The sequence below is a fragment of the Prinia subflava genome, chromosome 14 (genome assembly GCF_021018805.1).
Source record: "Prinia subflava isolate CZ2003 ecotype Zambia chromosome 14, Cam_Psub_1.2, whole genome shotgun sequence".
Classification (NCBI taxonomy): domain Eukaryota; kingdom Metazoa; phylum Chordata; class Aves; order Passeriformes; family Cisticolidae; genus Prinia; species Prinia subflava.
In genome coordinates, this window is record NC_086260.1 from 6,672,389 (window position 1) to 6,699,416 (window position 27,028).

Below are 27,028 nucleotides of genomic sequence, written 5' to 3' on the forward strand. Positions count from 1 at the left end.
ACCCCAGTTCCAACAAATAACACCAAAATGTGTCTGGAGGAGCTCAGCTGTACAGCAAGCATAATCCAGGAGGTTGGGTGGGATCCTGCATCCCACAGGATAGCCCAAAAGTGCCCTCTGCAGAAGCCAAGCACCCTGTGCCTGCCGAACCACCCTGCTGTGTTCCACTTCAGAAACACCAACTATGTTTTTAGGGAATACAATGGCTGATACAGATAGAGTTGTAAGGATAAAAAAAGGGGTTGATTTCAGGTATTAACTGGGGATGAACCTCTAGGACTCCACAGGGCTGTGGAGGCACAGGCGATGGCCCATCTGTAACATGTGGCACGGACAATTTGTTGGCAGCCCTGGTGAGGAGGAAGAGCGGGGCAGGACCAGGGTCAGTGGGGTGAGGTGACATGGGGACCACCCAGCCCTTCTGCCATCATCTCTACTTGACATTTCCAAGGGAGGGAACATACTCCAGCACTGGCAGTGTTTGCTGTGTGAGGTAAGCAAAGCTGAAATCAAAGACATTTCATAAATAGATGGAGAAACGTCAAGAAAAGCAAAATGAGAAGTGGATGAACACAGGCCAGAGTCACGTATGACTTCCCCACCATCCTGGATGAAATAAAACAGAAACCAGGGCCATTTAGAAATCCCTTTATTTCTTTCTACTCGTTTTGAGCCACAAACTCTGGTATAGCACATTTGAGCTCATTTCTGAAACTACAAAGGCTACAAATCCACTTTTTCCAGTGACCCCTTCTAGGTCTGTGTCCTTCCCCTGTGCTCAAACACCAGCCAGGCCCTTCCTCGGGCTGTTCAGCCTTGAGAAGAGACAGCTGAGAGGGGCCCTCATCAATGTCTGTCAATCTCTGCAGGGAGGGTGCCAAGAAGATGAACCAGGCTCTGCTCAGTGGTGCCAAGGAATAGGATGAGTGACAGCGGGCACAAAGTGATGCACAGCAAGTTCCACTTGAGGATGAGGAAAAACTTCCCTGTGCAGTGACCGTGCACAGGAACGGATTGTCCAAGAGGCTGCGGAGTATCCCTCACTAGAAATATTCCAGAACTGTCTGAACACAACCCTGTACCATGTGCGCTGGGATCACAGAATCAGAATGGTTTTGGCTGGAAGGGGATTTTGAAGATCACCCACTTCCAACCCTCCTGCCATGGGAACGAACAACTTCCACTAGATCAGGAGTGGCTTTGGACATTTCCCGGGATAAGGCAGCCACTTTCCTCGGTAACCCGTGGCTGTGCCTGCGGGATTTTCCGGCTGTTCCCGTGTCCGTTCCCCCACTTTGCCGTGTCTGAGGGCGGGCCCGCCCCGCGCCCTGCAGCGCCCCCTCGCTCCGCGCGTGCGCCGCCGCCGCTCCCCGCGCGCTCCCGCCGCCAGGGGCCGCCCCGCGCCCGCGCCGCCCGCCGGGGGCCTCCGCGCCGCCAGGGGGCGCCGCGCGGCGGAAGCGCGCGGCCGCTTCCGCCCGTCGCGGCTGAGTCACTGCGCCGCGCCGCCTCCCGCTGCCCCGAGCCGCCCGTCCTGCCCAGCCCCGGCCCCGCGGCCCCCGTCCCGCCGCCGCCATGCCGCTGGAGAACCTGGAGGAGGAGGGGCTGCCCAAGAACCCCGACCTCCGCATCGCCCAGCTCCGCTTCCTGCTCAGCCTGCGGCCCCGCGCGCCCGACCCCGCCGCGCGCGACGAGCTGATGGCGGCGGTGCGGCTGCACAGTGAGTGGGGCCTGGGGGAGGCTCTGTGTGTGTGTGGGGTCTGTCTGTCTGTTCGCCGGCCCCGGCTCCCACCGTGTGCCTGTGGAGCAGCCGTGTGACTGTCCGTGGTCGTCGATCCCCGGGCAGGGGGTTGTGTACTCGTCTCCCCGCAGTTCGGCATCGCTCTGCCGCTGGGACGCTGGGACACGGAGAGCCCGAGGGCAGCGGGGCAGGGCCAGGGTTGGACGTACCCGTGCCCTGTCCCCAACTCCGACCACCCTTACATCGTGCTGGGGCTCTAAGAGCTGTGAGTTGAGCACCACGGGCTGCTGTGCTCACGATGGGATAAAGACAATCACAGAACATCCTGAGCTGGAAAGGACCCACACGGATCATCAAAGTCCAACTTTTGGTCCTGCACAGGACACTCCTAACAATACCACTCTACCTGAGAGCACTGTCCAAGTGCTCCATGAGCTCTGCCTTGGGGAGCCTGTTCAGTGCCCCACCACCCTCTGGGGAAAGAACCTTCTTTGATATCCAGCTGAAACCTCCCCTGGCATAGCTCCATGCTGTTTACTCTGTCCTGTCACTGGTTTCCAGAGAGCGGAGATCAGCACCTGACTCTCCAGTTTGTCTTATGAGGAAGTTTTAGACAGCTTTGAGGTCTCCCCTCAGTCTCCTCATCTCTAGGCTGAACGCACCAAGTGATCTCAGCTGCTCCTTATACCTCTCCTCCCGACCCTTCATTATCTTCATGTCCCTCCTTTGGATGCCCTCTAACAGCTTAATGTTCTTCTGGTGTTGTGGCGCCCAAAACTGCCCCCAAACTCGAGGTGAGGCCACCCCAGTGCAAGGCAGGGAAAGTGCAAATGGGAGCAGTGTAAAGAGCAGTGATGAAAAAGGATCAGTGAAAGGAGGCATGAGGGGCAAGGCGTGCAGAAACAGTGGCTGTGCTGTGTCTGGATTCAGCAGGTACCTGGTCACAGAAGGGACATCTCTGGGTTGGCAATCATGTTGTCCTTTTGGGAACAAACCCACTCTCCTTGCAGCAATGAACAGCAGAACCCTTCTTGCTTCTCTTTCAGACATGGCTCCTTACTATGAGGCCCTGTGCAAATCTCTTGAGTGGCAGATGGACACAGATCTGCTGAACAAAATGAAGAAGGCCAATGAGGAGGAACTGAAACGTCTTGACAACGAATTAGAGGATGCAGAAAAGATCTTGGGAGAGAGCGAAATCCGGGATGCAATGATGGCCAAGGCTGAGTATCTGTGCAGGATTGGGGACAAGGTTGGTGACAGCAGAGGCTTTATGGACTTGTAGAAAACACTGCATGAGAACTCTGTTAGCTGGGCAGGTCCCAGTGAGCGATGGGGGACTTACAGAGCATTTTCTCCATGGCACAGCTCACACATGGCTGGCAGATAGGGGAGGGTCTTACTGAAATAGAAATTACCTAGGAAAAAAAACAGTCCTTGAAAGAAAACAACTTTTTTCTTGACAAGGGGAAAAGTTTGCAGATACCATTATTCACTTTCTTTGCACCTTTCGACTTTTCCAAGGTATTTAGAGCATGCAGCTGAATTTCAGGAGTAGATTTTCGTCATCTTTAGCTTTAAAGATACATGAGGAACAGCTTTTCTAACTTGATTTAAACTTGGATATGTTAAGATTATTTAGAATGCACAATGTGGAAGTCACAACTACCAGTGGGAGACAACACATGTTCTTACAGCAGGTATTTTGTGAATGTTCTGGGTGCTTTTAACATTCTTACAGCAGCAAATACTGTTTTGCCAGGAGGGAGCTCTGACTGCATTCCGCAAGACTTACGACAAAACCGTGGCCCTGGGACATCGCCTGGATATCGTGTTCTATCTGCTGAGGATTGGGTTGTTTTATATGGACAATGACCTCATCACACGGAACATTGAAAAGGCAAAAAGGTACTGCTTGGCTTGTCTGAGTGCACTAAAGCACTTTGGAAACAAGCTGTAACAAAAGAAATGGAAGAGAAATACTTTCTGTCCAGAAATGACTGGGAGTGGTTGTGAGAGAGAATCAGAGTGATGGGTGGGTGTTACTTTGTTTTAGAGCACTTCCTACTCCTGGATTTTTTTATGGGGGGGAAGAGAAAGGTTAAGATTTTGTGGTAGCTGTTTTCTAGCAGCTGGCTCAATTTGTATTTGTAGTCAAGCTCCCACTCCCACTTTGGGTGTGACTGGACTGTGCCTCTGCCAGCTAAGTCCAGCTGCTCCCAGTGACACCCAGCTGGCTCTGTAAAGAGCAAGAGCAGCTTGCAATGGTGTGTTTTGGTGCCACTGTCCTTCCCATGTTCCCACTGGTAGCTTCAGTGTCTCTGTGCTCCCTATTTTGAACCTTAGCAGTTCCTGTAGAAAGCTATGGTTCCAGTCTCTCTGCTGCTGCCAGAGACACCAAGGCAGAGGAGGTTCCCTTGTTCCTTGGGCAGGGATATTTTGTGTTGCCTTCTCAGCAGTTTTGTCTCATCCCTGCCGTTCTTACAGACACACCAGTTTTATGGTGACCCTTAAAAATTTGCAATTTGTGTCTGTTTTTCTGTGCTGCTGGTTGGACAGCTTTGATTTTAGCACCAAAGGCAGTGGAAATCTGTTGCCACAGTCGAGGCTGACAGTAATATTTACCTGCGGATCCACAGAGACTGTTGTCACAACTGAAGAGGCTGTAAGCTTTTCCTTTCAGCTGAAACTTGCACTGTGTAAAAACCTCTGGCCTCACCTGTCCCAAGGAAGCCATTTTCCTATGCCAACAGGTGTACAAATCCTGGGCTTTAACATAAACCAAGTTATTCTTTCTCTAATCTCATGGTATCAGTTGATTTGTGCTTATTTCATATAACTTACTACATGACACATTTACAAAAGTAAATATTTTTTGTTCTGATTTAAGTCTAATAGAAGAAGGAGGAGACTGGGACAGAAGAAACCGTCTCAAAGTGTACCAGGGCCTTTACTGTGTAGCCATTCGAGACTTTAAACAAGCAGCAGAGCTCTTCCTTGATACAGTTTCCACGTTTACATCCTATGAACTGATGGATTACAAAACCTTTGTAACATACACTGTCTATGTCAGCATGATCGCCCTGGACAGGCCTGACCTGCGGGAGAAGGTAAGGACAGCATGTGGAAACACTGGTGCAAACTGACAGAGCCTTTCCTTAGCTTGTTCATTGGAGGCTGAAAGGGGTGGTGGTTAAAGGTGTGTGTTTGCTTTCAGGTGATTAAAGGAGCAGAGATCCTGGAAGCCTTGCACAGTTTGCCAGCTGTACGGCAGTATCTCTTCTCTCTTTACGAATGTCGTTACGCAGCCTTTTTCCAGTCACTAGGTAAGGCTGTTTCAGCTGTTCCAGTTATTTGTTTCACATCATACACAACTTTCGTGGAGTAGCTGCAGTCTGGAACTAGAGCTATGTGCAGAAAAAACAAACTGTAGAGATGTTTTTAACAGTGACCTAAAATTTTCTGCTTTGATTTTGCAAATAAAGACAGACAAATTTCTCATCCAATGAGCTTTGTGAAAGGTCACATCTGAGTAGGTGAAAAAGCACTTTGAAAATAGCTGTGAAACATTATCTTACCTGAAGAGCCAGATCAGGAAAGAGTTGAAAGCTTTCTGTGTAAAAGGGTGACACCAAAGAAAAGTATTTCAGAAAACACTCATTCTTGCCAGTTTTCAGACTGCTTGTTTTTCTTCTGTGAGATTTGGAATACAAGAAAATGAGATATTTAGAAAAAGCAAGGAAGAATCCCTGATTTTGTGGAAGGATCGGCGTGATGAGGCTGAGTTAAAGGGCAGCATCTTCCTATTGCCGGCCTCATCCCAAGCTGGGAACCGATGCTGTCAGGGGGAAAAAAAAATCACTTCAGTGCCTGGAAACACTTGAAACTAATTTAAGAGCTAGTAGCAGAAAATTAGTGTTACATCCTTATACAGGTGAGGGTAACAATGTTTCTTCAACAAGTTACATACAGGTTCTGCTTGTTACCCTGCGGCGGCAGATGCAGCTCTTGACTTCAGCAAGGTGATTGCTCTAGCCCCTGAAAGAAGGATGCTGTGCTGATTACAGGCTCCATTAGCTCTGCCACAGTATTGTTTGCATGTTCTTTCTGCTTCTGGTTCCAGGACTGATACAGATTACATGAATTTACTTCTTTTTAGTGCAGAATCCCTTTCATATGCTGAGGAGTACAAGAATACAACGTAGTTATGGTCATGCCTATTACTTATTAACTGGTGCCATATGTTTTATTTACCTGATATTTGACATTTCTTAGAAATTACTGACTTTTTTTTTTATTATTTTGCTTCTTTTTTTTTTCTTTTCAGCTGTTGTAGAGCAGGAGATGAAGAAAGACTGGCTGTTTGCACCTCACTACCGGTACTACGTGCGGGAGATGCGAATCCACGCCTACAGCCAGCTGCTCGAGTCCTACCGCTCCCTGACGTTAGGCTACATGGCAGAAGCCTTTGGAGTCAGTGTAGAATTCATAGATCAGTAAGTTCTTTGGCTTTTTCACTTCCCAGAAATCTCCCTTTTGTACCTTTTAAATATTTATGATGATCCCCTTATGAGTAAAAGTCTTTGTTCTTGTATTCTAAACATGCCAAGTTATATTGGTATGGAAGAGTGTGAGAAGCTGGTATTTTAATAATTACTTTGTTCTTTATATTGCTGTATTTATTGACCTCCATGTGCTGTGAAACTTTAGATTTTAGATAACTTAGTTCACAGCTATGCAAAAACTGAGCTGTTCCAACTTTGAGGATCTGCACATTTTTTTGTACTCTGCCACTCTCCCCCTCTCATTTTGCTTGGTTTCTGTTATGTGGACAGGATCTTAACTTAAATCAAACATACCCTGCAGTCCCAATTTGAAATTCTTTTCTAGAATAAAACTAACAGATTTTGATCATGATAAGAACTAAGTGGTGAGTGAAGTGAGAAACTGACTTTTACTCCTTGTACATGAAACACATTATTTCAAATGCCTTCACAGGAGTTTTTCCTGTTTCAGAGGTTTCAGATTTTCTAACATAGGAAACTTACAGAAATATGAAACTGCTTGAAATATTAAAAAATTAATAAGTGTTTCAAGAGAAACCAAATACTATTCAATTTAAAACTTTTTTTTAAGGTCATACTAATTCTTATGGTTTCCAGTAATTTATTATGAGTTGTAACTTACCTTACTGTTGAGCATGGGAATATTTTCTTCTACTGTAGACCACCAATTGATTAAATGAAACAATAATAAAATTTTAAAAAGCATTTGAAAAATTAAATATTATTGAGATACTTTTCTAATTAATTGACTAGCATGAAGATATTTATCTCAGAATAAATTCCAAATAGCCAAATAGCTTGATTACTGCAGCCTTTGGATTTGAAGAGTAGTTGATACAAAGCTCAGTGATAAGTTTCCCTAACTCAAGTACAACACTTTGGTCTGAGAAGAAAGAATTAGGAGGTTTTGTGTTCAGGTCACTAAAATGATTATTTTTGGGTCCAAGCCTTAATAAGATGAGGATACATAAGATACCATATGAAGATCCCTAGGCTGTTGCTGCAGCGTGGTGTAACAGCAGTTTCAGTGCTCTTAGGTCTACAAGTCCCTGGTGGAAGAGGAGTTAACCAACTTTTTTTCTTTATTTAGGGAGCTTTCAAGATTTATTGCAGCTGGGCGATTGCACTGCAAAATAGACAAAGTAAATGAGATTGTAGAAACTAACAGGTATGTAACAATTCTTAAAGTTGTTTTTATCAGATCAGTTGAATTCTATATATTTTGATGACATTTGCTGCAGAAATGTTTAATGCTTTGGTATAAATTGTATTATTAGTTCTAACCCCCTGTTTTTTCCCCTGTGATTCCTAGGCCTGATAGCAAGAATTGGCAGTACCAAGAAACCATCAAGAAAGGAGATTTGCTGCTAAACAGAATTCAGAAACTTTCCCGAGTAATTAATATGTAATTTTTTTAACGCAAGGGAATGCAAAATTTAGATGTTTAAAACATTTTGGAATTAACCTATAAATATATTGCATAACTTGGTATACTGTAGGGAAAAAAATAACTAGCAAGAAAGGTAGTGTTTTTACTTTCCACTTCATTATGTACACACTGTTCTGTTCTGGTGTATGGAACCCAGTTCATTTATTAAATGTATGATACCGTTGGTGCTCTCTTGTAACAGATTTTGTTCCTTTCCTTGCCTGTGTTCCATATTGAACAGCAAAGCAGGCTCACAACCTGTGAACACAGAGAACTCATGGCTATCTTATGCTTGCTGTTTTAAGACTTTCATATTGGAATCAGATGTGAAAACAACCAGTTGCATAATAGTAAAGTGGCCAAACATTTGAGTGAAGAGTGCACACTGTCCAGACAGGACAGAGTCTTGCAATGAAGGGAGTACAGCTTAAGGGAGAAGGAGTTGGGATACAAGGGATTGAGGTGAAGCAATAAAATAACCACAGAAACTGCGGGACTAAAACTTCGGGAACAACTGTAACAGAAGCAGCCTCTCTCTTTAAACTATTTTTTTGCAAACTGTTGAAAAGGAAGTCAGCATGTGAGCAAAGCATTACATTTGTAATTATTACCTGGGTTAGATCTGCAGATGTCAGTGACGGTGGGAGCTGTGGAAGGGAGCACTGCAGTCTGACAGAGCTGATCAGGTACTGCAGGGGTTACGGCTCCTTTCTCCACAGCTGCTGAGGAGTGAGTGTCTCACTAGGCTGCTGCCATGCTGATGACACATGGCACAGCCTCCAGCAGCAGCTGCTTACCCTGCTGGCCTGCCTTGAGGGGGTTTTTCCCTCCTCCCAAAGGAGGCCTGTGAGTGAGTTCTGTGAGCTTTTGATGCCACTGCATTTGGAACATTTACAGCCTGGGTGCATTGCAGCTTCAGTGCTGGAAGGAACCCCAGCAGGGAGGTGTACCCCAAAAAAGCAATCCTAGCCTTTGGAAGCTACCTGTGCCACAGACAGGACAGCTTGGAATTCCCCTGCCCACTCCTCCCATTACAAGATCATAGAGGGTCTCCAGTCCTGGAATTGCTGCTGCCTGCCCAAGGTTGGACCCCTTGGTGCTGAGGGGCCATTACTATCCTCTGATGAACTTTTCTGAAACCCATAATACAACCTCATGATTTGGGGGTTTTTTTGCTACTTACTGGAAGCTGTTTTGGTTGTTTCCCACTCCAAGGAGCACCTATTTAGCCAGAGTTTCAAGATACACATTTCAGACAGTACTAATGAGAAAATTCTGATTTTTCTTCAGACTAGGCAGAGTAATAAACAAGAACTCTAGTTTACCATGTGGTCAGCTATGAGTCTCTGTTTTGTGTGTTCACACACATACCCTTTCCTGTAAAGTTTTAATAGATAAAACCCAATATTCAGACTTCTCAGACCTGCAATAACCTCTTGTTTTTCTACATCTGTTCCATGCCAGATAAGCAGAGCTAGCTAGGAAGGCTTTAATCAGACTGACTTTTGGGAACATTTCCACCTCCCATAGGTGCAGGTGTGAAGACTATCAGAAAACCATACTGTTTTCATGTCTTCACTGACTTGAGGAAATTCTATTTCATGCACAAATAATTTTTCCTTTCCAGCATATTTATATGTGAACTTGCCTCAATTAACTACATCAAAGCTTCCATTCAGCATATGAACTACCATGGGGTTTTTTTAATTGTAAAGAGAATAGAAACCTACTCAAGAAAAATTAGGCTAACAGGGGCTTCGTGCATTCCAGAGAAATGTGCAGCTAAGAGCAGCAGAAAAAAAAAATGGAAATTCCTACTCTGTGCAGAAAGTAAAAGCATTGCTAAAGAGTTTTAGTGCTCTAAGGTGCTTGCAGAACTATCAACCACTTTATCCTAAACATGGCTACCATCCTGTGGGAGCCAAGCATTTCAGAATCTGGTGTTCTCTGCTCATGTGGGTGAAAAATAATGTTCCAAACAGAAGTGCACAATCCTACTACAGCAAAGACCCCCCTTCCTTCCCTTCACATTTCCTGATCTCAGCCTACATCCTGCAAAAGAGGATCCAGGGAGAGCCTGGAGATCTTCTGGACAAAGATTTTTGTGCCAAGGCTTGGTAGGAAAGAGTCACAGCAATTTTAGCTGAACCTTTTAAGGCTTTGTGCAGCAGTGCAGCCTCTCAGCCATGCCAAATAGTGATGGGATAAAATTCTGGGAAAGGTGAAAGGCAGCACCTCCTGAAGCCCACAGCTGGAGGCACACAGTTCAGCCAGCACAGCTGTTCACATTGTTCTCCTGAGCAAAAAAAAGCAATCTGATACACAGGTTTTCCAAAGAGCAGGAATGCTGAGGGGTCCAGGGTGGAGGGCATAATTTTGTCTATTCTATTGTTTTTAAGTGCCTTCTTCCATCTCCATGTCAAATCAGAGGCATTAGAATTTCTACTTCCTGAAGTAATCTCAAGTTGATTTTTACTGTCCCGTGATCATGTTAGTTTTATATTCTTTTTATCTGATCTCATGATTTCCCTTTATTTAACTCTGATTGTGAGCAGCACTCCAGACCCAGGCCTTCCTGCCTGGCTTTTGACACCTTTCCATGGATTTATAGTTCACATGCCAAAGTTGTACATTCTCTCTTGTAATTTAAGCTTGGGCAGTTCCTTGAGCTAATGCCACTCTCCAATTTCGCTTTGCAAGGCTGACTTCACCCTCGCTACAAGGTAGCCAGAACCAGACAGAGCTTTCAAGCCCCAGCTTGAACTCCTCTCTGCAATTCATTCCCTGCATTAATGGTGAGAAAGGAGGTGGGAAGGACAGGAGATTGAGTGGTTTAGGATTTGTTAGTAGAGCTCTGCTACAAAGCAGATGAAATGTTCCTGTGCAAGCCTCTGTGCAGTTTCTGGCTCAACTGCAAACCCCTCTGGTGCTTCTCTTGCTGAACACTGGGCTCCAGAGCTCGAGTCCAGCCTTGCAGGCAAGGGACAAGGCAGTGGCTTTAGGAAAACGTCACCTTTCGTGGACAGGAAGGGACTCAGGTGAAGGGACCTAAACTGCAAAATGGAGGACAAAAAACTTCCAGCACTGTCAGAGACCACCAAACCCAAGCAGCAACAAAGTCCCTGCTGATGCTGAAGAAAACTTTTGTATCAATTTGGGCACAAATATCAACACCAGCTATTTCTCATAGGCTTGGACAAAGCTTTTCTACTGCATTTCTCAGGATGTTTTTCCTACTTGGCAATAAAGTTTCAATCCACATCAGTTTGAACAAGTTCTCTAAAGGTTTTCAAAGTTTGTTGGGTCAGAAAAAACCCAAGCATATGCCACTTTTCCATGACAAAGCTCTCATGCTGCTTGTTAGGAACAAATCCAGCAGCTAACACAGCTCTGAGCCAAAGCACTGAAAAAAGCATGCAGTCAAAATAAAAAGTCCCACGGTGGATCCTGCAAGCCACATGTGTTTGATTATTTGTTGCAGCAGAACGTGCTAATAATGAACCAACAGGAATTTGCATTTAAATAAAGAGGGCAAGCCCTCCTTTGGGTTGTTTTGGTAGTCGGAGTAAAGGCGCCCACGGAGCGGCGCTCCGGCCGTCAGAGAGCCCGGGGACACCCGGCCAACCCTCATCCCTCAGAGAGCCCGAGGGGGACACCCGGCCGGCCCTCATCCCTCAGAGAGCCCGAGGGGGACACCCGGCCGGCCCTCATCCCTCAGAGAGCCCGAGGGGGACACCCGGCCAGCCCTCATCCCTCAGAGAGCCCGGAGACACCCGGCCGGCTCCCACCCCTTAGCCCGGGGGCACCCGGCCGGCCCTCATCCCTCAGAGAGCCCGGGTGGGACACCCGGCCAGCCCTCATCCCTCAGAGAGCCCGGGGACACCCGGCCAGCCCTCATCCCTCAGAGAGCCCGGGGGGGACACCCGGCCAGCCCTCATCCCTCAGAGAGCCCGGGGGGGACACCCGGCCGGCTCCCACCCTCAGAGAGCCCGGGGACACGCGGCCAGCCCTCATCCCTCAGAGAGCCCGGGGGGGACACCCGGCCGGCCCCCACCCCTCAGAGAGCCCGGGGACACGCGGCCAGCCCTCATCCCTCAGAGAGCCCGGGGGGGACACCCGGCCGGCCCCCACCCCTCAGCCGGCGCTGCACAGGCACAACCAGCGGTAGATTTGCTGCCAAAGTCAGGTTTGTAGCCCTTGAGCCCAACACTGCTCCACCAGGGCAAAGCCAAACAACCTCGAGCTCCCAGGGCACATCTCCCCAGCTTTGATACTAAATGCAAAGGGCACTGACAGGATGCACAAATACACAAAGCTTGCACACGGGGAGCCTCGGAGCCTGGGGTTTCATTGCATGCATTGGCAGTCTCCTACATCACCAAGTCACTGTCCTGAATATAAACTGGAGTATTTTCCTATGAGACAGTCACTGATGGGAGGGAAACTCTTCCACACAGCCCAGGGACATCTGTGCTTACTGGGTTCCTCTTCAGCACCTGGTCAGAATAATTTTTACTCACTAACTCCTTTAGTGAACAGTCTCCAGAAGAGAAGCCAAGGAGCAGCTCTGCTGTGCCCCAGGGCCAGGGCTCCCTGGCACTGCACTGCACCAAACGCAGCAAAGGAAGGAGAGAGGGATGCTCCAATTCCACAGAGCTCCGAGAGCCCAGGGTTACACAGGGTGACTGCACCTTGTTGTCCTCTCTTAACCTTGGCAGTTTTAGAGGCCACTGAACCCTGTATTGAATGCAGTAAAATGCAGAGTTCCTCCTTCAGCGTTGAAGCCCTCAGAGTCACAAACCTGCCTGAAGACGATGCCAGGCACAGAGCTGTGCTGGGCTGCAAACAGTGACTCCCACTGCTGCGGGCTGCGGTCACTGGCACAGTCCTGCAGAACCAGCTGCAGTGCCAGCAGCTCCTGCAGGGTGGCACAGCTGCTGGAAATCGCTACTAGGAAGGAAAAGGATTTGCAATAATGCAAGGAAAAAAGTTACTCAGGCAAAAAGTAAACTTACAACTACTAGAGGTGCTTATTATAAAAAGACAAAGCAGAACTTGCCTGTTGTCTGAAGCCCGTTTGTATCTTGTAGCATTTATTCCAAATATTAGGAAAAATTTGTTATAAATGGGGAAAAAACCTAAAACAAAACAAGAGACAGAATAAAGATGTCACTCTGAGGTCCTGTCCCACTAACAGGAGTTTTACTGGTTTTACAAACTGCTCCGAAATCACCCATGACACACAAGTCCCATGCAGAGAAAAGCTCTGCAGGAGAGTTTAACCTGCTGAATTCACACCTGGATCTTCAAACTGTGAAAACAGAAGACACTTTTTCAGGAGAAAAAAAAATCCATGAAACACAATGTCTCAACCACATCTGAGGCTGTAAAGACTGCTGCTCATTATTCTGTCTAGAAAATAATACAAAGTTTGAACCTCAAGTAACAGAAGGTCCTTTGCGCAGGAAAATGTGACACAGGCACCGCTCACAACCAGGCACCAACCCCCTGTAGGATGGAAAGCTCCGAACCTACCGGGCTGACTCGCAATGCCAAGGGACAATGACAGAATTTGACCACATCCAATTCTCTGAAATTAGTTCACATAGGCACCGATACAGATAACGTTTTCCTTTAATAGCGAAGGATTTCATAATGAAGCAGAAACATATAATATATTCCATGCAACCAACCTCATTTATTGAAAAGTCCTAATTTTATTGCCTTGTTTAGTAACATGTTTGTTCAACAAACTAATATTTTTCATGAAGCAAAGCACAACTTTTTCTTATAAATAGTATAAATTATTTTATTTACAGAAACTTGTTACAAAACAAATAGACTATATATTTATTTTTCTTTTAAATATCCAAAGTAATTTTTCTATCCCATGACATTTGTTCATGTACTATACAGCAGCCAACACAGAGTTCAGCTGATCAGATGCTCTTGATTATGTATACAAATTATCAAACTATTCACACATTTTACACAGGAGATTGCTTTTAGAACCAGGCTCAACACCGAGCAAGATGCTTCCAAGGCCTACATTCACATTGACATTATGTAGTGCTCATTTCAAAATTATCTTTAAAACATAAAATATCTCGCACAAAAGGTAAAAATGATTATTTTCTGCTGAACAGTGAAACATTTAAGAATCTTTCTAAGCCCAATTCCCTCCTCCAGGACAGAATGAGTAAAAGACGAGAGATTCCTTGGCAAGAGAACTCTTACAGGAAGACAACTGCCTTAGAAATGTCATTTGGAAATCACATCTTTATTTTTTTCATGGTTTTAAGAGGTACTTACTTGGGGTTTTTTCTTTGTTTTGGAATACCAACAATTTTGAACATTTTCTAAATTATTTAATTAATGAATATTGCTCTCCCCTCACCTTCCCAAAATGAGACAGTTAAATAAACTGCTGGTTAAAACCATATTCCAAACCCTTGGCATTATACTAAATATGAGTTATCAGTGGGATTGTTCCAACATAAGGTATTCAAATTAAAAGATTTTACAAAAGCTACCAGCATAATTTGCTTTCTTTTGTCAACCCATCTCATTAATTTCAGAAATATAGATATATGCATGTGTGTATATATATATATACACACACACACACATATATTATATCTAGGTGGAAAAAGCAAGCTCCAAAATTTCAACTGAACATTCAAGTCTTTTAAGGAGAAGCTGTCTAAACAGTCCAAGCTTAAAACTAGTTATATCAGGCACTTTCAGTTTTTCCGTTAGTTTGAAACCACATGAGACCCACGCGGATGCGCACGCACACACACGCACACGGACACTAAAAAAAGAGAAGCAGAGTGTCACAGAGCTGAAGGGACCTTCTGGGAGCCAGGCAACTGATGAGCAACGCCACAGCGACCACGAGGGCTCCGGGCCGGGATCCACCCGCTCCCAGGACGGGGAAAAGGGACACGGCTTTCACAAAACGGAGGCATCCCTTACATCGCAAAGTAGGCATGTTAACTATTGGCTTGGCAGTGAACCACTTCAAATTATAAAAAGGTATTTGCTTTTTTTTTCTTTTAATTAATTAATAAATAAATACTAGATGATCTCAATTGTACCAAAACTGGATATAAGAAAAAAAGACCTGTGCAAAAATACATATTTAAATATGTACAATCAATTAACAAAATATGTCTTCTGAAATAGGGATACTTCAATATTTATAATAGAACAAGAAATTCCAAAATAAAGATACAAAAGTATGTTTTTTTTCTTGTATAATTCTTTGTTCATCATTGCAGCAATTTTTTAGGTTAAGAAAACTGCAGGAGTCATAACGAGAAGTTGGAAAGACTATAAAAACTGTATCTCTTAAATTAATACCAAAATCTGTCTAGAAACAACCCAGCCACTGCAAATTCAATTTTGCAAGGAAAATTAATTTTAAGCTTCCTTAATTATTTACAGTAAGAACTATATGACAATAAAAGCTTCAGGAACAATGTTCTGCTTATAACCAAGATCTAAAACATAATATTTAGAGCAGGTCTAGGGCAGGCAGAATTTATGCTCAGACTTTGCTCCAGTGGCTCAAGCCCACATGGCGCAGGTGGCTCTGGAGGAGCAGCCATCAGGAATTCACTTTGTACACGTCTGCATGCTACTGAAGGAGCACAATTTTGCCATTTTGCTTTCAAATCAACAGAACCTTAAAAACCAGAGGACAGTTCAATCACAAACTCGTCAGCATCCAATCTTGCTGTATTTTTGTTTCCTTTACCTTTGTTTCTACCAAGAGTCAAATTGCACTTGTGACTGATGCTATCCTGAAGTGGAAGCTCTGCCCCAGGGACTTCATCAGAGCATGGATTTCTCTCCAAACGTGCAGGATTTAATACACTTGGATTTCTTTTTGTGGCATTTCGCTTTGGTTCCTTTTGTTAAACCAATCGCAGTTCTAACAATCCTTTCAACAGGGCATCCTATTAAATACGACTCCTTTTGTTCCTGAAAAGTTGTCTACTGGTTTTTTTTTTAAAGTTTGCATAATAAGAGTCTCTAGTACATTGCTTTCTCAGTGTGATCTTTTGTATCAATTCAAAGCTAAAGTGTCTGCATAGAGGCTTCTTGTTGTTTTGCTGTATAAGAATGATTTCGTAGGAAGTTCAGGAGAAACTGAAAGCATTGTTAGGTAAACAACTAAGCAACTGCTACTCAGAGTGGCTTTGGATTCCCTGATGTACTTACTACTTGCCACCAGAATGGGGAGAAGGCTGGGCTACGTGAACAGCTGGACAGGCTCAGATTGTCTCTTCTCAGCAATAGCTGATGCCCCTTTAAGGCAGAAAATAAAAATCTTCTTCGTTAGGATTTCATCTTCCTTTGCTTTGCCCCCTAAATAAAAGTTTAGTCAGTTTTGAGCCTTTACCTGATGTTTAAAAACTTAACAAAAACATCCAGATGAGTCAAACCATAATACAATGAGCCCTTTGGCGGAATGAATTTTTGAGGTGATTTGAAGCAAGACAAAATAGTTCATAAAAATTGGCTGGATTATACAAAACTGTAAAGCCCCCCATGCTCATAAAGCCTGGGTGGGCCTGGGATTACTGTGATGCACAGACCAGTGCTTCACAGTGAACTCTGCTGTCAAATTGGCATTTATTCCAGAATTTTGACTCAAAAAAATCTTACTGAGTGGTAGAAGGCATCACACATCAACAATTTTGTTACACAAACAAGGCAGAAAGAAACTGACTTTTATGGTTGTTAGAAAATATTTAAGTATTTTAAAAACTCAGTTTTAAAAGGGCTAACTTTATCAGCTGGAAGAGGAAGACAAATCCAGCCTAATTTCATCAATACAGTTATTTTTTTTAAAAAAACAAAGGCCGGTGGTATACAGTATAGGTCAATAAATACGTTCTTTGGGCATAGAGTTTTAGAGGTTATTTGCCTTTGTCTGTTTGATATTTTTGGAATTTTTAAAGAACAAAATTAACTTTTCTTCCACAATAAAATCTCATTGAAAAGAATAGAAAATATGTTTAGTATCACACAAAAACGGCATTTTTATACTTGTTTTCTGAGCAGTGGCCTCAAACAAGTTTTTCTGGTTTTGTTGGGTTTGTTTTGTTTTAAACTCCTGATAGCTTCTTATCCCAAATTACCTGCAAAAGGCTGGGCAAAACAGACTATTTTTTTGAATTGTGCTATTTTTTATATTCCATTAAAGGAACATTGCTATAAAAACACTAAAGCCATATTCCCTTCTTGAGGGCTTCTTTCCATTGTGCCTCACACATTTTTCCCCTTGTCACGGGGTCCTCTCCATTGAGGGTGTCTGTCTGGTTAGCTATCACCTACAAAAGACACCATCAGTATAAAAATAAGTCCACAGTAATGTTTATTTCCCCCCAGAAAACATTCGTTTGCCCAGCCAAACTATGTCAAATAGTGGCAAGATGATGTACTCCTGTAAGGAAAATCTCACAGATTTGTAGCAAACAGTCCAGACCACTGTTAACACTGATAAGAGCAATTATGTGGCTGAACTTCATCCAGTGTCCATTTCTAGTATATTCACTGCTACAGACATGGCTTCAGGGAAATTCCTTGTTTAAGTGACAGTCCAGTAGATTTCCACACCTGAGGACCATGGGAAGTTGGGAAAACTCAAGGCATCTTGGAGTCCAGAAATCCAGATGGAGGTTTTGCTTGTAGTGAAAATTGTCCAGTTTGTTTCTCACCGTGGTGCCCTCAGCGATCAGGGACGCGCCTTCGGCTTGGGGCAAGAAAAGAGAGAATCACCAGTGAGCCAGGCCCTCAGAGGCTCTGAAAACAAACACATTTTGTGGCTAACAAGGGCATATCTGGGGGAAAATCTCAGGCACAAAGCAACCTTGATAACCCAAGGTTGGCCTCTCTGAGACCTGAAAATCCTCAGCTAAACCTCTTCACATTATAATGGTTTCAAGCATGCTTTCTTTCTTTCTTAGTTCTCTTCTACTTATATTGCATAGTTGAAATAGTAATTACTAGGTAAGTCCAAAAATAAATTCAGCCATCTGAAGGCTTTTTTTTGGTTAAGTAAACATACATAAAGGTGAAAATCTTCCTCTGTGGCTGAAACTGAAAATTAAGAAACCACTCTCAAAGTTCTTACTGATCTTCTGGCTCTCTAGCTACAGAGATTTCAGTTTTTAGCAGCAGAGAAAAGACAGTTTCTTGGAGTTTTAATCCTGAATGCACTACTTTTCCAGTGAGATTTATTAAAAAAAAAACCAACTAATTTTTAAAATGGGATCCTACATACTCATGAGATCTGCTTCCTTTATAGCATATCTGTTTGCCTTACCAACTAAAAACATTTTTTATCTGATTTATTGTATTTAATCTCATTATTACTAAGAAGTTAGTCAATGACACCTTGGGATAATAGGCTTATTTTATCATAGTATCACAGTTCTGTTATCAGCATCATTATGTTCCACTTTGTAGAATTTTTATTCCTGACACAGAAACAAGGAGTCAGACTGAGGAACGGCTGGTAAGATTCACTTTTAAAATTAAGGTTTAAAAATAAGAGGAATGAACTTTATCGGAAAGCAATTCACAGGCAACAGCATCTATGGAATTTGAAATATCCCATTTAAGATTTCTTTCCTAAAATGTAGCTTTTTTATTTAGAATGTTTATAAAAGTCTTGTGTAAATGTACCATAAGAACACTCAAAATGAGGAGTGGACAAAGAAAAGAACTACCATTTACTCGAGCAGGATCTGGAACTGGCTATCTATTTACTGCTTAACACATGTATTTATAAGCACGTGAGGAGGCACTTCATGCTGGCTTAGCTTAAGACAAGATTTCCTACCTGATGAAACAGAGAATTGTTCATCAGTCCTTGCGTCCCTGGGATTGCACCAGTGTGTTTTGCATGAACATTGTTCACCGATGTCAATTTGGCAACTTTGTTTGATTTGCTGCTGCTGCTGTTGATGCTGCTTGAACCAGGTGAGCACTTTCTTTTCTTTCCTATTAATTTGTCAAGGGAAGTATGTGAATGTGAAAAACTGCTGTGTGAATTTACAGTCAGCTCACTGGACTGATGAACAAACGGCCCTAAGGAGAGCGTGGAGTCGCTGCTGTTCATCATCACACTCATTCTCTTTATGGATTCTGCAGGGCTCCCGGTTGGAGGACCCCTCCCTGATTGGTCATGTTTGAGGCTAACAGAGTTAGCTTTGCTAGTCATACAGTTGAGGCCAACGCTGTGGGACGAAGCTGTCACTGAGGGATGGTAGGAGGCCCCAGAGTTTCCAGAGTTCACCACACAGTTTTTTCTAAAGGACTCTGTGGAATGAGAAGGTGCGAGCAGTGCGGAACTGTTTTTACGCTTCTTTCCTGAGCCGCCGCTGCTACTGACGCTGCCGGTGCTGTTACAGGTGCCACTGCCAGCAGAAGATTCCTTAGGTTTAAAAGATTTGCTGGATTTCATTTTCTGAGGTTTGCTGGGCATAGGTGAAGGTACAGAGGAAAGCACTGTAGGTGTTGAAGGGGAAGAAGACACTTGTCTTGATTGCATACTGCAGACAGGATCCACTGCCCCCAGAGCAGCGGGATTGGCGTTGAGTGTCGTCCCATGGGATGGTACCGATTTGCTGTTCAGAGACACGCAGGAAGGAGAGACCAGCGCTGGCGAGGACATAACCGTGGTGGGTAGGAGGAACCCTGCTGCACTGACACCGTGCTGAGAGGCAGGCATCAGGCTTGTCCGATGTGGGGCACGCACTGATGCTGTGTTACTGGATGCTGGAGGAATTTTCCTGCAGGTGAACAGAAAAACAAAGATAAAACCACACAGAGGCACCATTCTTCAGACTAATACCCAGTCTAATAATACTACCTTAAAATGATTGTATCTTGGGGTTGATTAATGCCTCTGAAAGATTTTATTTAACCGATAGTTAATTGTTGTAAAAAATGCAAAGCACAGACCACCAACCTTTAGTCTGAACACAAAATTACTGTTCTTTAACTAGAATCACAAGGTTCCACATACTTCTACAAACACCAAGAAGAAAAAGAACTTTCCCTTCTACTCACTTCCACATCTGTGAATTAAGATGCTTCTCCAACATGAAGTCAAGTGCACATCGAATATGGTTCCACCGCTTGTCAAACACGTAATAACCTCTTCCAATTTGCTGACTACCAAATGTGCAAAACTGAAAAGACATGATTTTTATTGGTGTTTTCTACTTTCAATGACCACTCCCTGAATAACAATTTGTTTAAGATAAATATGCTTTCCGATGTTTAAGTAGAGGATAAAAATATGTAAGTAACAGTTCTTATGTCTATGGCCCAACAACTATTTTAATTTTTTGCCTTGGTATATTGAGATAATTTTGTCTTCTGATACTCCCGTACTTAATAGAAGTCAAATTTGAACTCCTCTGATTAAACAGAAAAGGTTAGCAGTATGTCTGTTTATGTATAAATGTTATACACACACACACACACACACATTTAAGTAACATCTACTTCTGAGGACCAACCAGCTATCAGCTAGCAGTCTGTTAAAAAAAAAAAAAGATATAATTTGACATCCAGGCCAGGCAATAAATTTGCTTTTAGTTATACTAACTAACTTTTTGTCAAAATCTAAATATTAAAATACCTTACTGCTACCTTTAATGTGATGTTGGTAACTTAAGTAAAAAATGTGTGTGGGTGTGGAGGAGGGAGTCCAATAAGAAAACTGCACCAAAAAGACACTGTTTACATGTCCTTATTCCAAAACCACAGCCCTTTGGAGCAGTGACCAATTTCATGTTTAGTATTCTGGCATTTTGGTTTCTTTTGGATTGGGGAAGTGAGCTATGAACACATTTTTTTTAGCATGTTTATTTTGCAACTAGTTAAACCTTCACCGCCTACTAGGCCATAAAATAATTTTCTCAAAATATAGGGAGGGGGGGAAAAAAAGGGAAAAATAAAAAGAAAATTTTAAAAAATCACATACCCCACAGAAAACCACTTGTAAAACCCCAAAGTAACTTGTTTACACAATTAGAGTCAGAGAGAGACTGAGGTTAACTTTGAAAACGTACAGCGGCTGGTTGAGGATGATGACCTGAATAATGACAATCCAGTTTTTCAACAGGCTCTTCTTTTTCATCACATTCTCCCTCATCACTGGATAACCGAGATGCTGGCTCAGCTGCAGGCAAGGGAGGGTGTGGGGACTCGTGGACAGAAGGAGACTCGCTGGGGGCATTTCCACTGTGCTGGGCTGGACAGCCTGGAGGCCTGGGCAAGGCAAGCAGTAACCAGGTGTTATTGAACCAAGCCCAGTCCAAAATTCCACCCTTTAAGTGCTTACTATTACTGAGAGAACAAAAATCTACATTAACAGATCCCTGGTGTTGTGCACAGTCTTGTAAGCTGCCAAGGGGAAGGACAGAGAATGGCAGTACCCCTGGAAAAGCAGTGTTGCTCAATTGTTGCTCAACCACTTCCATCGATTGCAAGTCAGCTTTTACTGCTTCAAACACCAACCCCTCCTCGCCAGGAGTCACCCTCAGCAGGTAATTGCTAATTGCAGACAGGCACCAGGCCTGGAGCAAACACACTGACCCATCCAAACAATAAGATCCATATCACTCCCTCAAAATCCACCTCATCAAGCTGCCAGTATTCAATCATACCACTGCATCTGCAGATTTTCCTTACCTTGGAAGACTGGGGGGGTGAGGTTTGGGTTTATTAGGTAATAAAGGCTTTGATTCTGTAAGAGTAACTCCATGAGAATTTTGGTGCAGCTCCTGGGAAGTTTTAGTAGGTGAGGGATGTGGTTCCCTGAGAGGGGGCATCTGCTGATGATGATCCGAATGTCGAAGAAGTTCCTTTTCCCTGGTTTTGCTTTTGTGCTCAGCTAATAACACATCAAATCGTTTTCTTCGACCCTGTACAGCCCTCCGCTGGGTTAAGGAATGTGTCTGCAGAACCAGAAATAAATCATTAATCCCAGACTATGACATTTGTGGAAGTCAAACACTCAAAACATGTGTCTGGAGCTCCAAAACAGAGAAAATCATCACAGTCCTAGTTTAGTAAACAAATGGGAATATGACTTGGAAAACAAACTCTAAAATTGCTTGCTGGATGATTATATCCTTGTCTGATACAGAGTAACAAACCCAGCAATTCAGTAAAGGCTTCTTTCAAACTCCTTTTCAAAAACTAAATTGCTATATTTTTAAAAAGGTTAAGGCTAGAATCAAAAACCTTGTTTTACGTTGATATTTCAATTGTCAACTCCTGCAAAACTGAAAAGAGAAATATTTACTTCCACTTAAAAAAATATTCAACAAAATAATGTTTAAAATCAGACTGCCAATAGGAGACCTGAAAAATATTTATAAAAGTACTGTGCCGCCTTCTATAAACAACATATTCCTTGAAAATTAATGTAATCAATTAGATATTGAGGAATTCAAAACATCCAGCAGAATCCAGAGTTAGTCAGGACTTGAAGTTCTTTGAGTGTCCTGAACACTACAGACAATAAGATGTGTATGTGTATAAATGGCACCAATTCTAAGTAAGGTGAAGTAAATGGAAACTATTTTTCTGAATTGTTAAAGTCACACACAATAATACCTTTATAATATGGAACAAAGGGTTTGATTTGGTTCCTTTTAGCAGGCAAAAATTTTTATCACATAATTCAGACACAAATAGCAATTCCAAAAATTATTTTATGAGTAGTATATTCTAAAGAATTGCTGAGAATTGTTTTTACTCTTTCTTTTTCACTATTGATTTGCCTGTTTCTCTTGTAAAATCTTGCAGCTTTTCCCTCCTCTATTAGCAAAACAATTTCCTCCCCTCTGTAATTCCAAAAGGGCAGTGTGTTCAAGTTCAGTTCCTTTGGGTCATTAGTGCCAGCTTCATTTACCTTTGTTCTGTAGGTGGTTTATTTACCAGACCTTTCCCAAACTGAGGGTAGAGCTGCTTTTAGGAAAGCAGCAAAATATTACACAAGTCAGGGGATCTGGATTCTTGGTTCCCTGGGAGCAAGTGACAGCCCTCTGTCCCCCAGGATTTTGGAGCCAGAGGACACATTTTGTCCGACTGAAAGTTTTTATGATTGTTTAATTTAGAGTTTGACCTCTAGGCGTGCTCCATGGCTCTTTCAGGAGCTGGCTGAAGCAGTACATCCAGCAACACTGACATTTACACAAATTCCTACCAAGAACCTGCTGCAGACTCTGCTGGGGGGAGAGGAAAGGGTGTGAGAGGGGAAGAGCCTCAATTCTTTAAATCCTGCATAAGCGATATTTTCAATGCTTATGAGGAATTTTAAAATTCATGATCTGCAACTGGAAGGTTACCCCCAAAAAGAGGAACACACTGGCCCCCTGCTACCTGTGGAGTAACACAGTTTATTCCATGTCAACATCCATGTTTAAAGAGTTTATACAAAAAATACAAATCCCCAGGTTACTTTGAGAAATACTTTCTGAATAAATAATTAACTGAATTTCAAAAACTTTCTTCATGGTTCTGAGCAACACATTTTGAGAGGTACCACTTACAGTGGTAATTACCAACAGCAAAAATTTGCAGTTCTCAGTTTTCTATCATGTTCCTCAAAATTTTGAATAAAAACTTCAGATAATCTTATCCTGATTCAGATATCCTACCTTGCATGTTAAAGACCTAGTACAAGGTTTCCTGGTTTCCACATCAATGACACCACAGTATATATCAGGATCAAATTCTCTCTCTGTCAAAGACACACAGTATTGAAGAGTTAACAAAAGGCATTTTGAAATACTAACATTTAGTTTCATCATAAAAATTAATCATATTGGAAACTTTTCAAATACAATGCAGGCAAATGTACAAATAAAAACACACCATAAAATTGTACAGATTATTTTTTCTACACTCTCAACAAGCTTATGGCATGCTGAAATATAGATCTCAAGTCTACAAACACCTGTAAGTGACCTCAAAGGAGGATTTGATGCTGCCTGTTAGGAGTAGAGATCACCATTATGGATTGTGACAAACAAATGGTGGATTTTTGCCTGTTGGCTTTGGTGTCAAGAACCTTTCTACCATTCCCAACTCAAAATAATTGTGTTAAAAAGTGTACAGAGCAGATTGGGTTTCCATTTTTGAGTTTATGATGTGTTGGTTGTTGTTTTCTGTGTACATTTGGACGTTCCACACAGAAAGAAACTCTTTAGAGATAAAAGAAGAGTAAAAATTTAAAACTGTCAGAACTGACAGGCATTTGAGATCTGTACAGGTTTCTGAAAGGAAAAGCCAATTCCAAGGTGTTTGCATCCTTAAAGTGTATACCAAATTATAGATTTAAATTATAATATTTAAAAACTCTTACTACAAGTTACAGTATTATTGGAGTTCTTATTTACTTCTGGAACTTATTTCCATATATATATTTCTACTAAAAGGAATATAGTTAATAATAATTTTTAAAAAAATTACCTGACAATCTTTTATGCAAAAATTTCCTATTATTCGTATTTTCTTCAGGTTTCTTTTCCAAAAATGGAGGCACAGAGAGAAGACCTTTACCATTCAGTATCTGTCCAGGGGAAGGCAAGGGTGGCTTTGGTATTGAGGGACAATTAAGGCCAGTCTTTATTGAGGAACTCACAGTAGTAGAACAAGTTGGACCAACAGCAGCTTTCAGTTGGGCACCATCTATCTTTGGATGAATCTTTTCCACTTTGACAGATGGAGTCATACTGTTATTTATGAAAAACAAAGGGAGACAAATTGAAAAAAATGAGTAATAACATATTTTAGCTAAACAATTCTCTGATCTATTCCCAATATAAATGCAGGCCTTTCTCCTATTATTTTTTTAATTTTCACATTTTTTATGATATCCCCAATCTCTTCTGTCCTCTTTTCCCTGACACTTCAGAGTGTCCAGGGACTTCAGAAACCACTATTTGAATTCATGGACAAGAAAGTATCACTGTAAACTGTCCAAAGCAACTGCAATGGACCCATTACATCCAGTGAGAAATGCACTACTGTGTAGCTGTAAATTTTTTCAGCAGTGCTGTTATCTCACATGTGCAGGTCAAAAATCACCTGAATTAGAGCTAAAACTCCCTTATGATCAAAGTATGCAGATTACATCAAAGAATTAGGAACCTCTAGTAAAATGACCTTTACTCATGGTGATTTAAGATGCAGCTTTGCAAGAGTTCTTCAACACAGATATGAGTATTAACTATAATCTTTGACTAGGCTGTGGGAAAAGATCTGGAGGAGTTTAAAATTATTATCTCTTAAACCAAAACCACTCTGAAACAAAAGGAAACTCTCTTGACGTAGCAGTGTCTATGCAAGGAATGACATTTCATTCTCTTTCAAAGGCATACTCACATTTTGTCATGGGGAACTTTGCTGTGCTGTACCGAATGCATTAACCTGTTGTTTCCGCTGATCTGCAGCTTGTCTTTGGGTGATTTCAACAACTTGGAATTTGATGATGATGCACTAGTACCTCCACTGGATGAACGATTGCTCCCACTTCCACTGCTACCTTTGTTTTTTGAAGGGAAAGATGAAATGAGGGAAAATACTGAAGAGGAAGGAGGAGTCAAAGGCGGCTTGCTGGAGGAGCTGTGTCTTCTTTCTGAAAGAGTGAAAAGGGGTTTTAAGCTCCCATATAGAAAGAACTTGTAAATACTTCATGTCATTTATCCATTAACATTTTTTCTTTATTGGCTTGGGAGGTTCCCTGCCACATACAGAGTATAGAAGATTCGAGCCTCTCTGTAATCCATGAGGTTCGACTCAATGCTGGTCTCCAGAGGGTTTCTGGAATCTCTTTGAGTTTTGAGAGTGTGATAAATGCCATTTATCACAGAGAGCTACATATCTCAGCCACTAAAGCTTGGCTCTCCCTCTACCTCAGATAATCAGCTCTGGACCTCAGACACACAAAGCCAAGAGACCCCAGTCCTCAGGCCAGGCAAGCTTAAATATCATATTTCCTTAAAGGATAAGAATTATCTGTAAGTATGTCTCCTAATCATCAACATTATACTGAATTCAACATTTTCACTTTTACTTCATGACAAACTTCTGGTATGATCTATGAGACTTCCAGTATGGAACACCTCTGAGAACATCAGCTCAAATATTGACCTACGTTGAGTTTTTTGAGCATTGTTGGGTTTTGTTTGGTCGGGGTTTTTTCCCTCTTGTTTTTATTTAGAAGCAGCATCAAAAGCAGCAATAGATATTCTTCTACAAAAACCTGAGTATCTGAATTAAGAGGTCAGATTCTGTCACTGGATGTGTTTTTTAATTAACACCAAACCATGAAAACTTCGAGGTTGCTAGCACCATTTCAGGTAAAATACTGTCTATTGTAAAGGTAGTTCTTTAGAACCATGAATTCTCAAAACACCTGGCAGCTTCCAGCTCTGCCTACATGTTAATGGACCATGTGCTCACTGACACATGGACACCTGTGATTCCTCGAAGATCTGCGTAATCAACACCTAATTAAGAGGCACTCCTGGCAATCAATTAAATGAAAACCACAGATCTAAGAGACACAAGAAAGAGGTCTGTCATGGGAGTGCAAACACCTCTTTTGTGGCCAAGTATTGGTAGAGGTGCCCAAATCCACCACCGATCAATCTCAGGATCACGTTACAGATTTTGACTCAAGTGAACTGTGGGAGCAGCAGGCTACTCATGAAGCTACAGCCAAGAGTGACAGCCAAGTCCAGTGCAACCTGTGCAGAAACCTGTAATGCCCTGGGAATTGTAAATTAGTACATCTGTGTTCTGCTTATATGACCTATTTGGAAGAAGCACTTGAAATGTGTTCATTAGCTGAGAAAAATAAAAATCATGAATGAATATAGACCTTGGACCAAGAAAGAGTGGAACCAACTCCTCTGTGTTTCTCTGTTTAACTGCAAAAATGGGTGCAAACTACCTAACAAACCTTCTGCAAAATTTTGCAAAATACTCATCTCTTCTGAATGGGTAATTACCAAGAAGTGGAAAAGTCAAGTGTGCAATGCCCGACAAAAATACCAAACAAATTAAGTAACTTATCACCCATCTCAAGGAACAACTGCTTTAAAATTGTAGTATTTAAAACGATTAGTTATCAAAATCATCCACTTAGTTTTCTAGAGCCAGCTGCCACTGAAGAGTCTGTAAATGAAATATTTTAGCATATTTACGTTCTGGTAAATGCCTGTGCTTATAATATGACACAGTGCTTAT

The 27,028-nt window shown here is 42.5% G+C and overlaps 2 protein-coding genes across 3 annotated transcripts in view; one reads left to right on the forward strand and one right to left on the reverse strand.

Moving 5' to 3' along the window:
• The first annotated feature begins 1,470 nt into the window (after positions 1-1,470).
• Positions 1,471-7,916, forward strand: PSMD6 (proteasome 26S subunit, non-ATPase 6). Its single transcript, XM_063411758.1, has 8 exons — positions 1,471-1,717; positions 2,785-2,990; positions 3,501-3,646; positions 4,629-4,848; positions 4,956-5,064; positions 6,066-6,234; positions 7,394-7,471; positions 7,616-7,916. Exons 1-8 carry the CDS (start codon positions 1,573-1,575, stop codon positions 7,710-7,712), a joined length of 1,170 nt encoding a protein of 389 aa, XP_063267828.1. The 5' UTR covers positions 1,471-1,572; the 3' UTR covers positions 7,713-7,916.
• Positions 7,917-13,330: 5,414 nt separating this feature from the next.
• Positions 13,331-27,028, reverse strand: part of ATXN7 (ataxin 7) — an 87,181-nt gene continuing 73,483 nt past the window's right edge. For both annotated transcript variants that reach the window (XM_063412081.1, XM_063412080.1), the window contains 8 exons: positions 25,160-25,412; positions 24,245-24,507; positions 23,431-23,513; positions 21,455-21,720; positions 20,833-21,031; positions 19,823-19,944; positions 18,591-19,542; positions 13,331-17,498 (listed from right to left, as the gene is read on the reverse strand). In XM_063412081.1, coding sequence (XP_063268151.1) covers positions 17,481-17,498; positions 18,591-19,542; positions 19,823-19,944; positions 20,833-21,031; positions 21,455-21,720; positions 23,431-23,513; positions 24,245-24,507; positions 25,160-25,412 — 2,156 coding nt within the window. In that variant the 3' untranslated portion in view covers positions 13,331-17,480. The remainder of the gene's footprint in view (positions 17,499-18,590; positions 19,543-19,822; positions 19,945-20,832; positions 21,032-21,454; positions 21,721-23,430; positions 23,514-24,244; positions 24,508-25,159; positions 25,413-27,028) is intronic.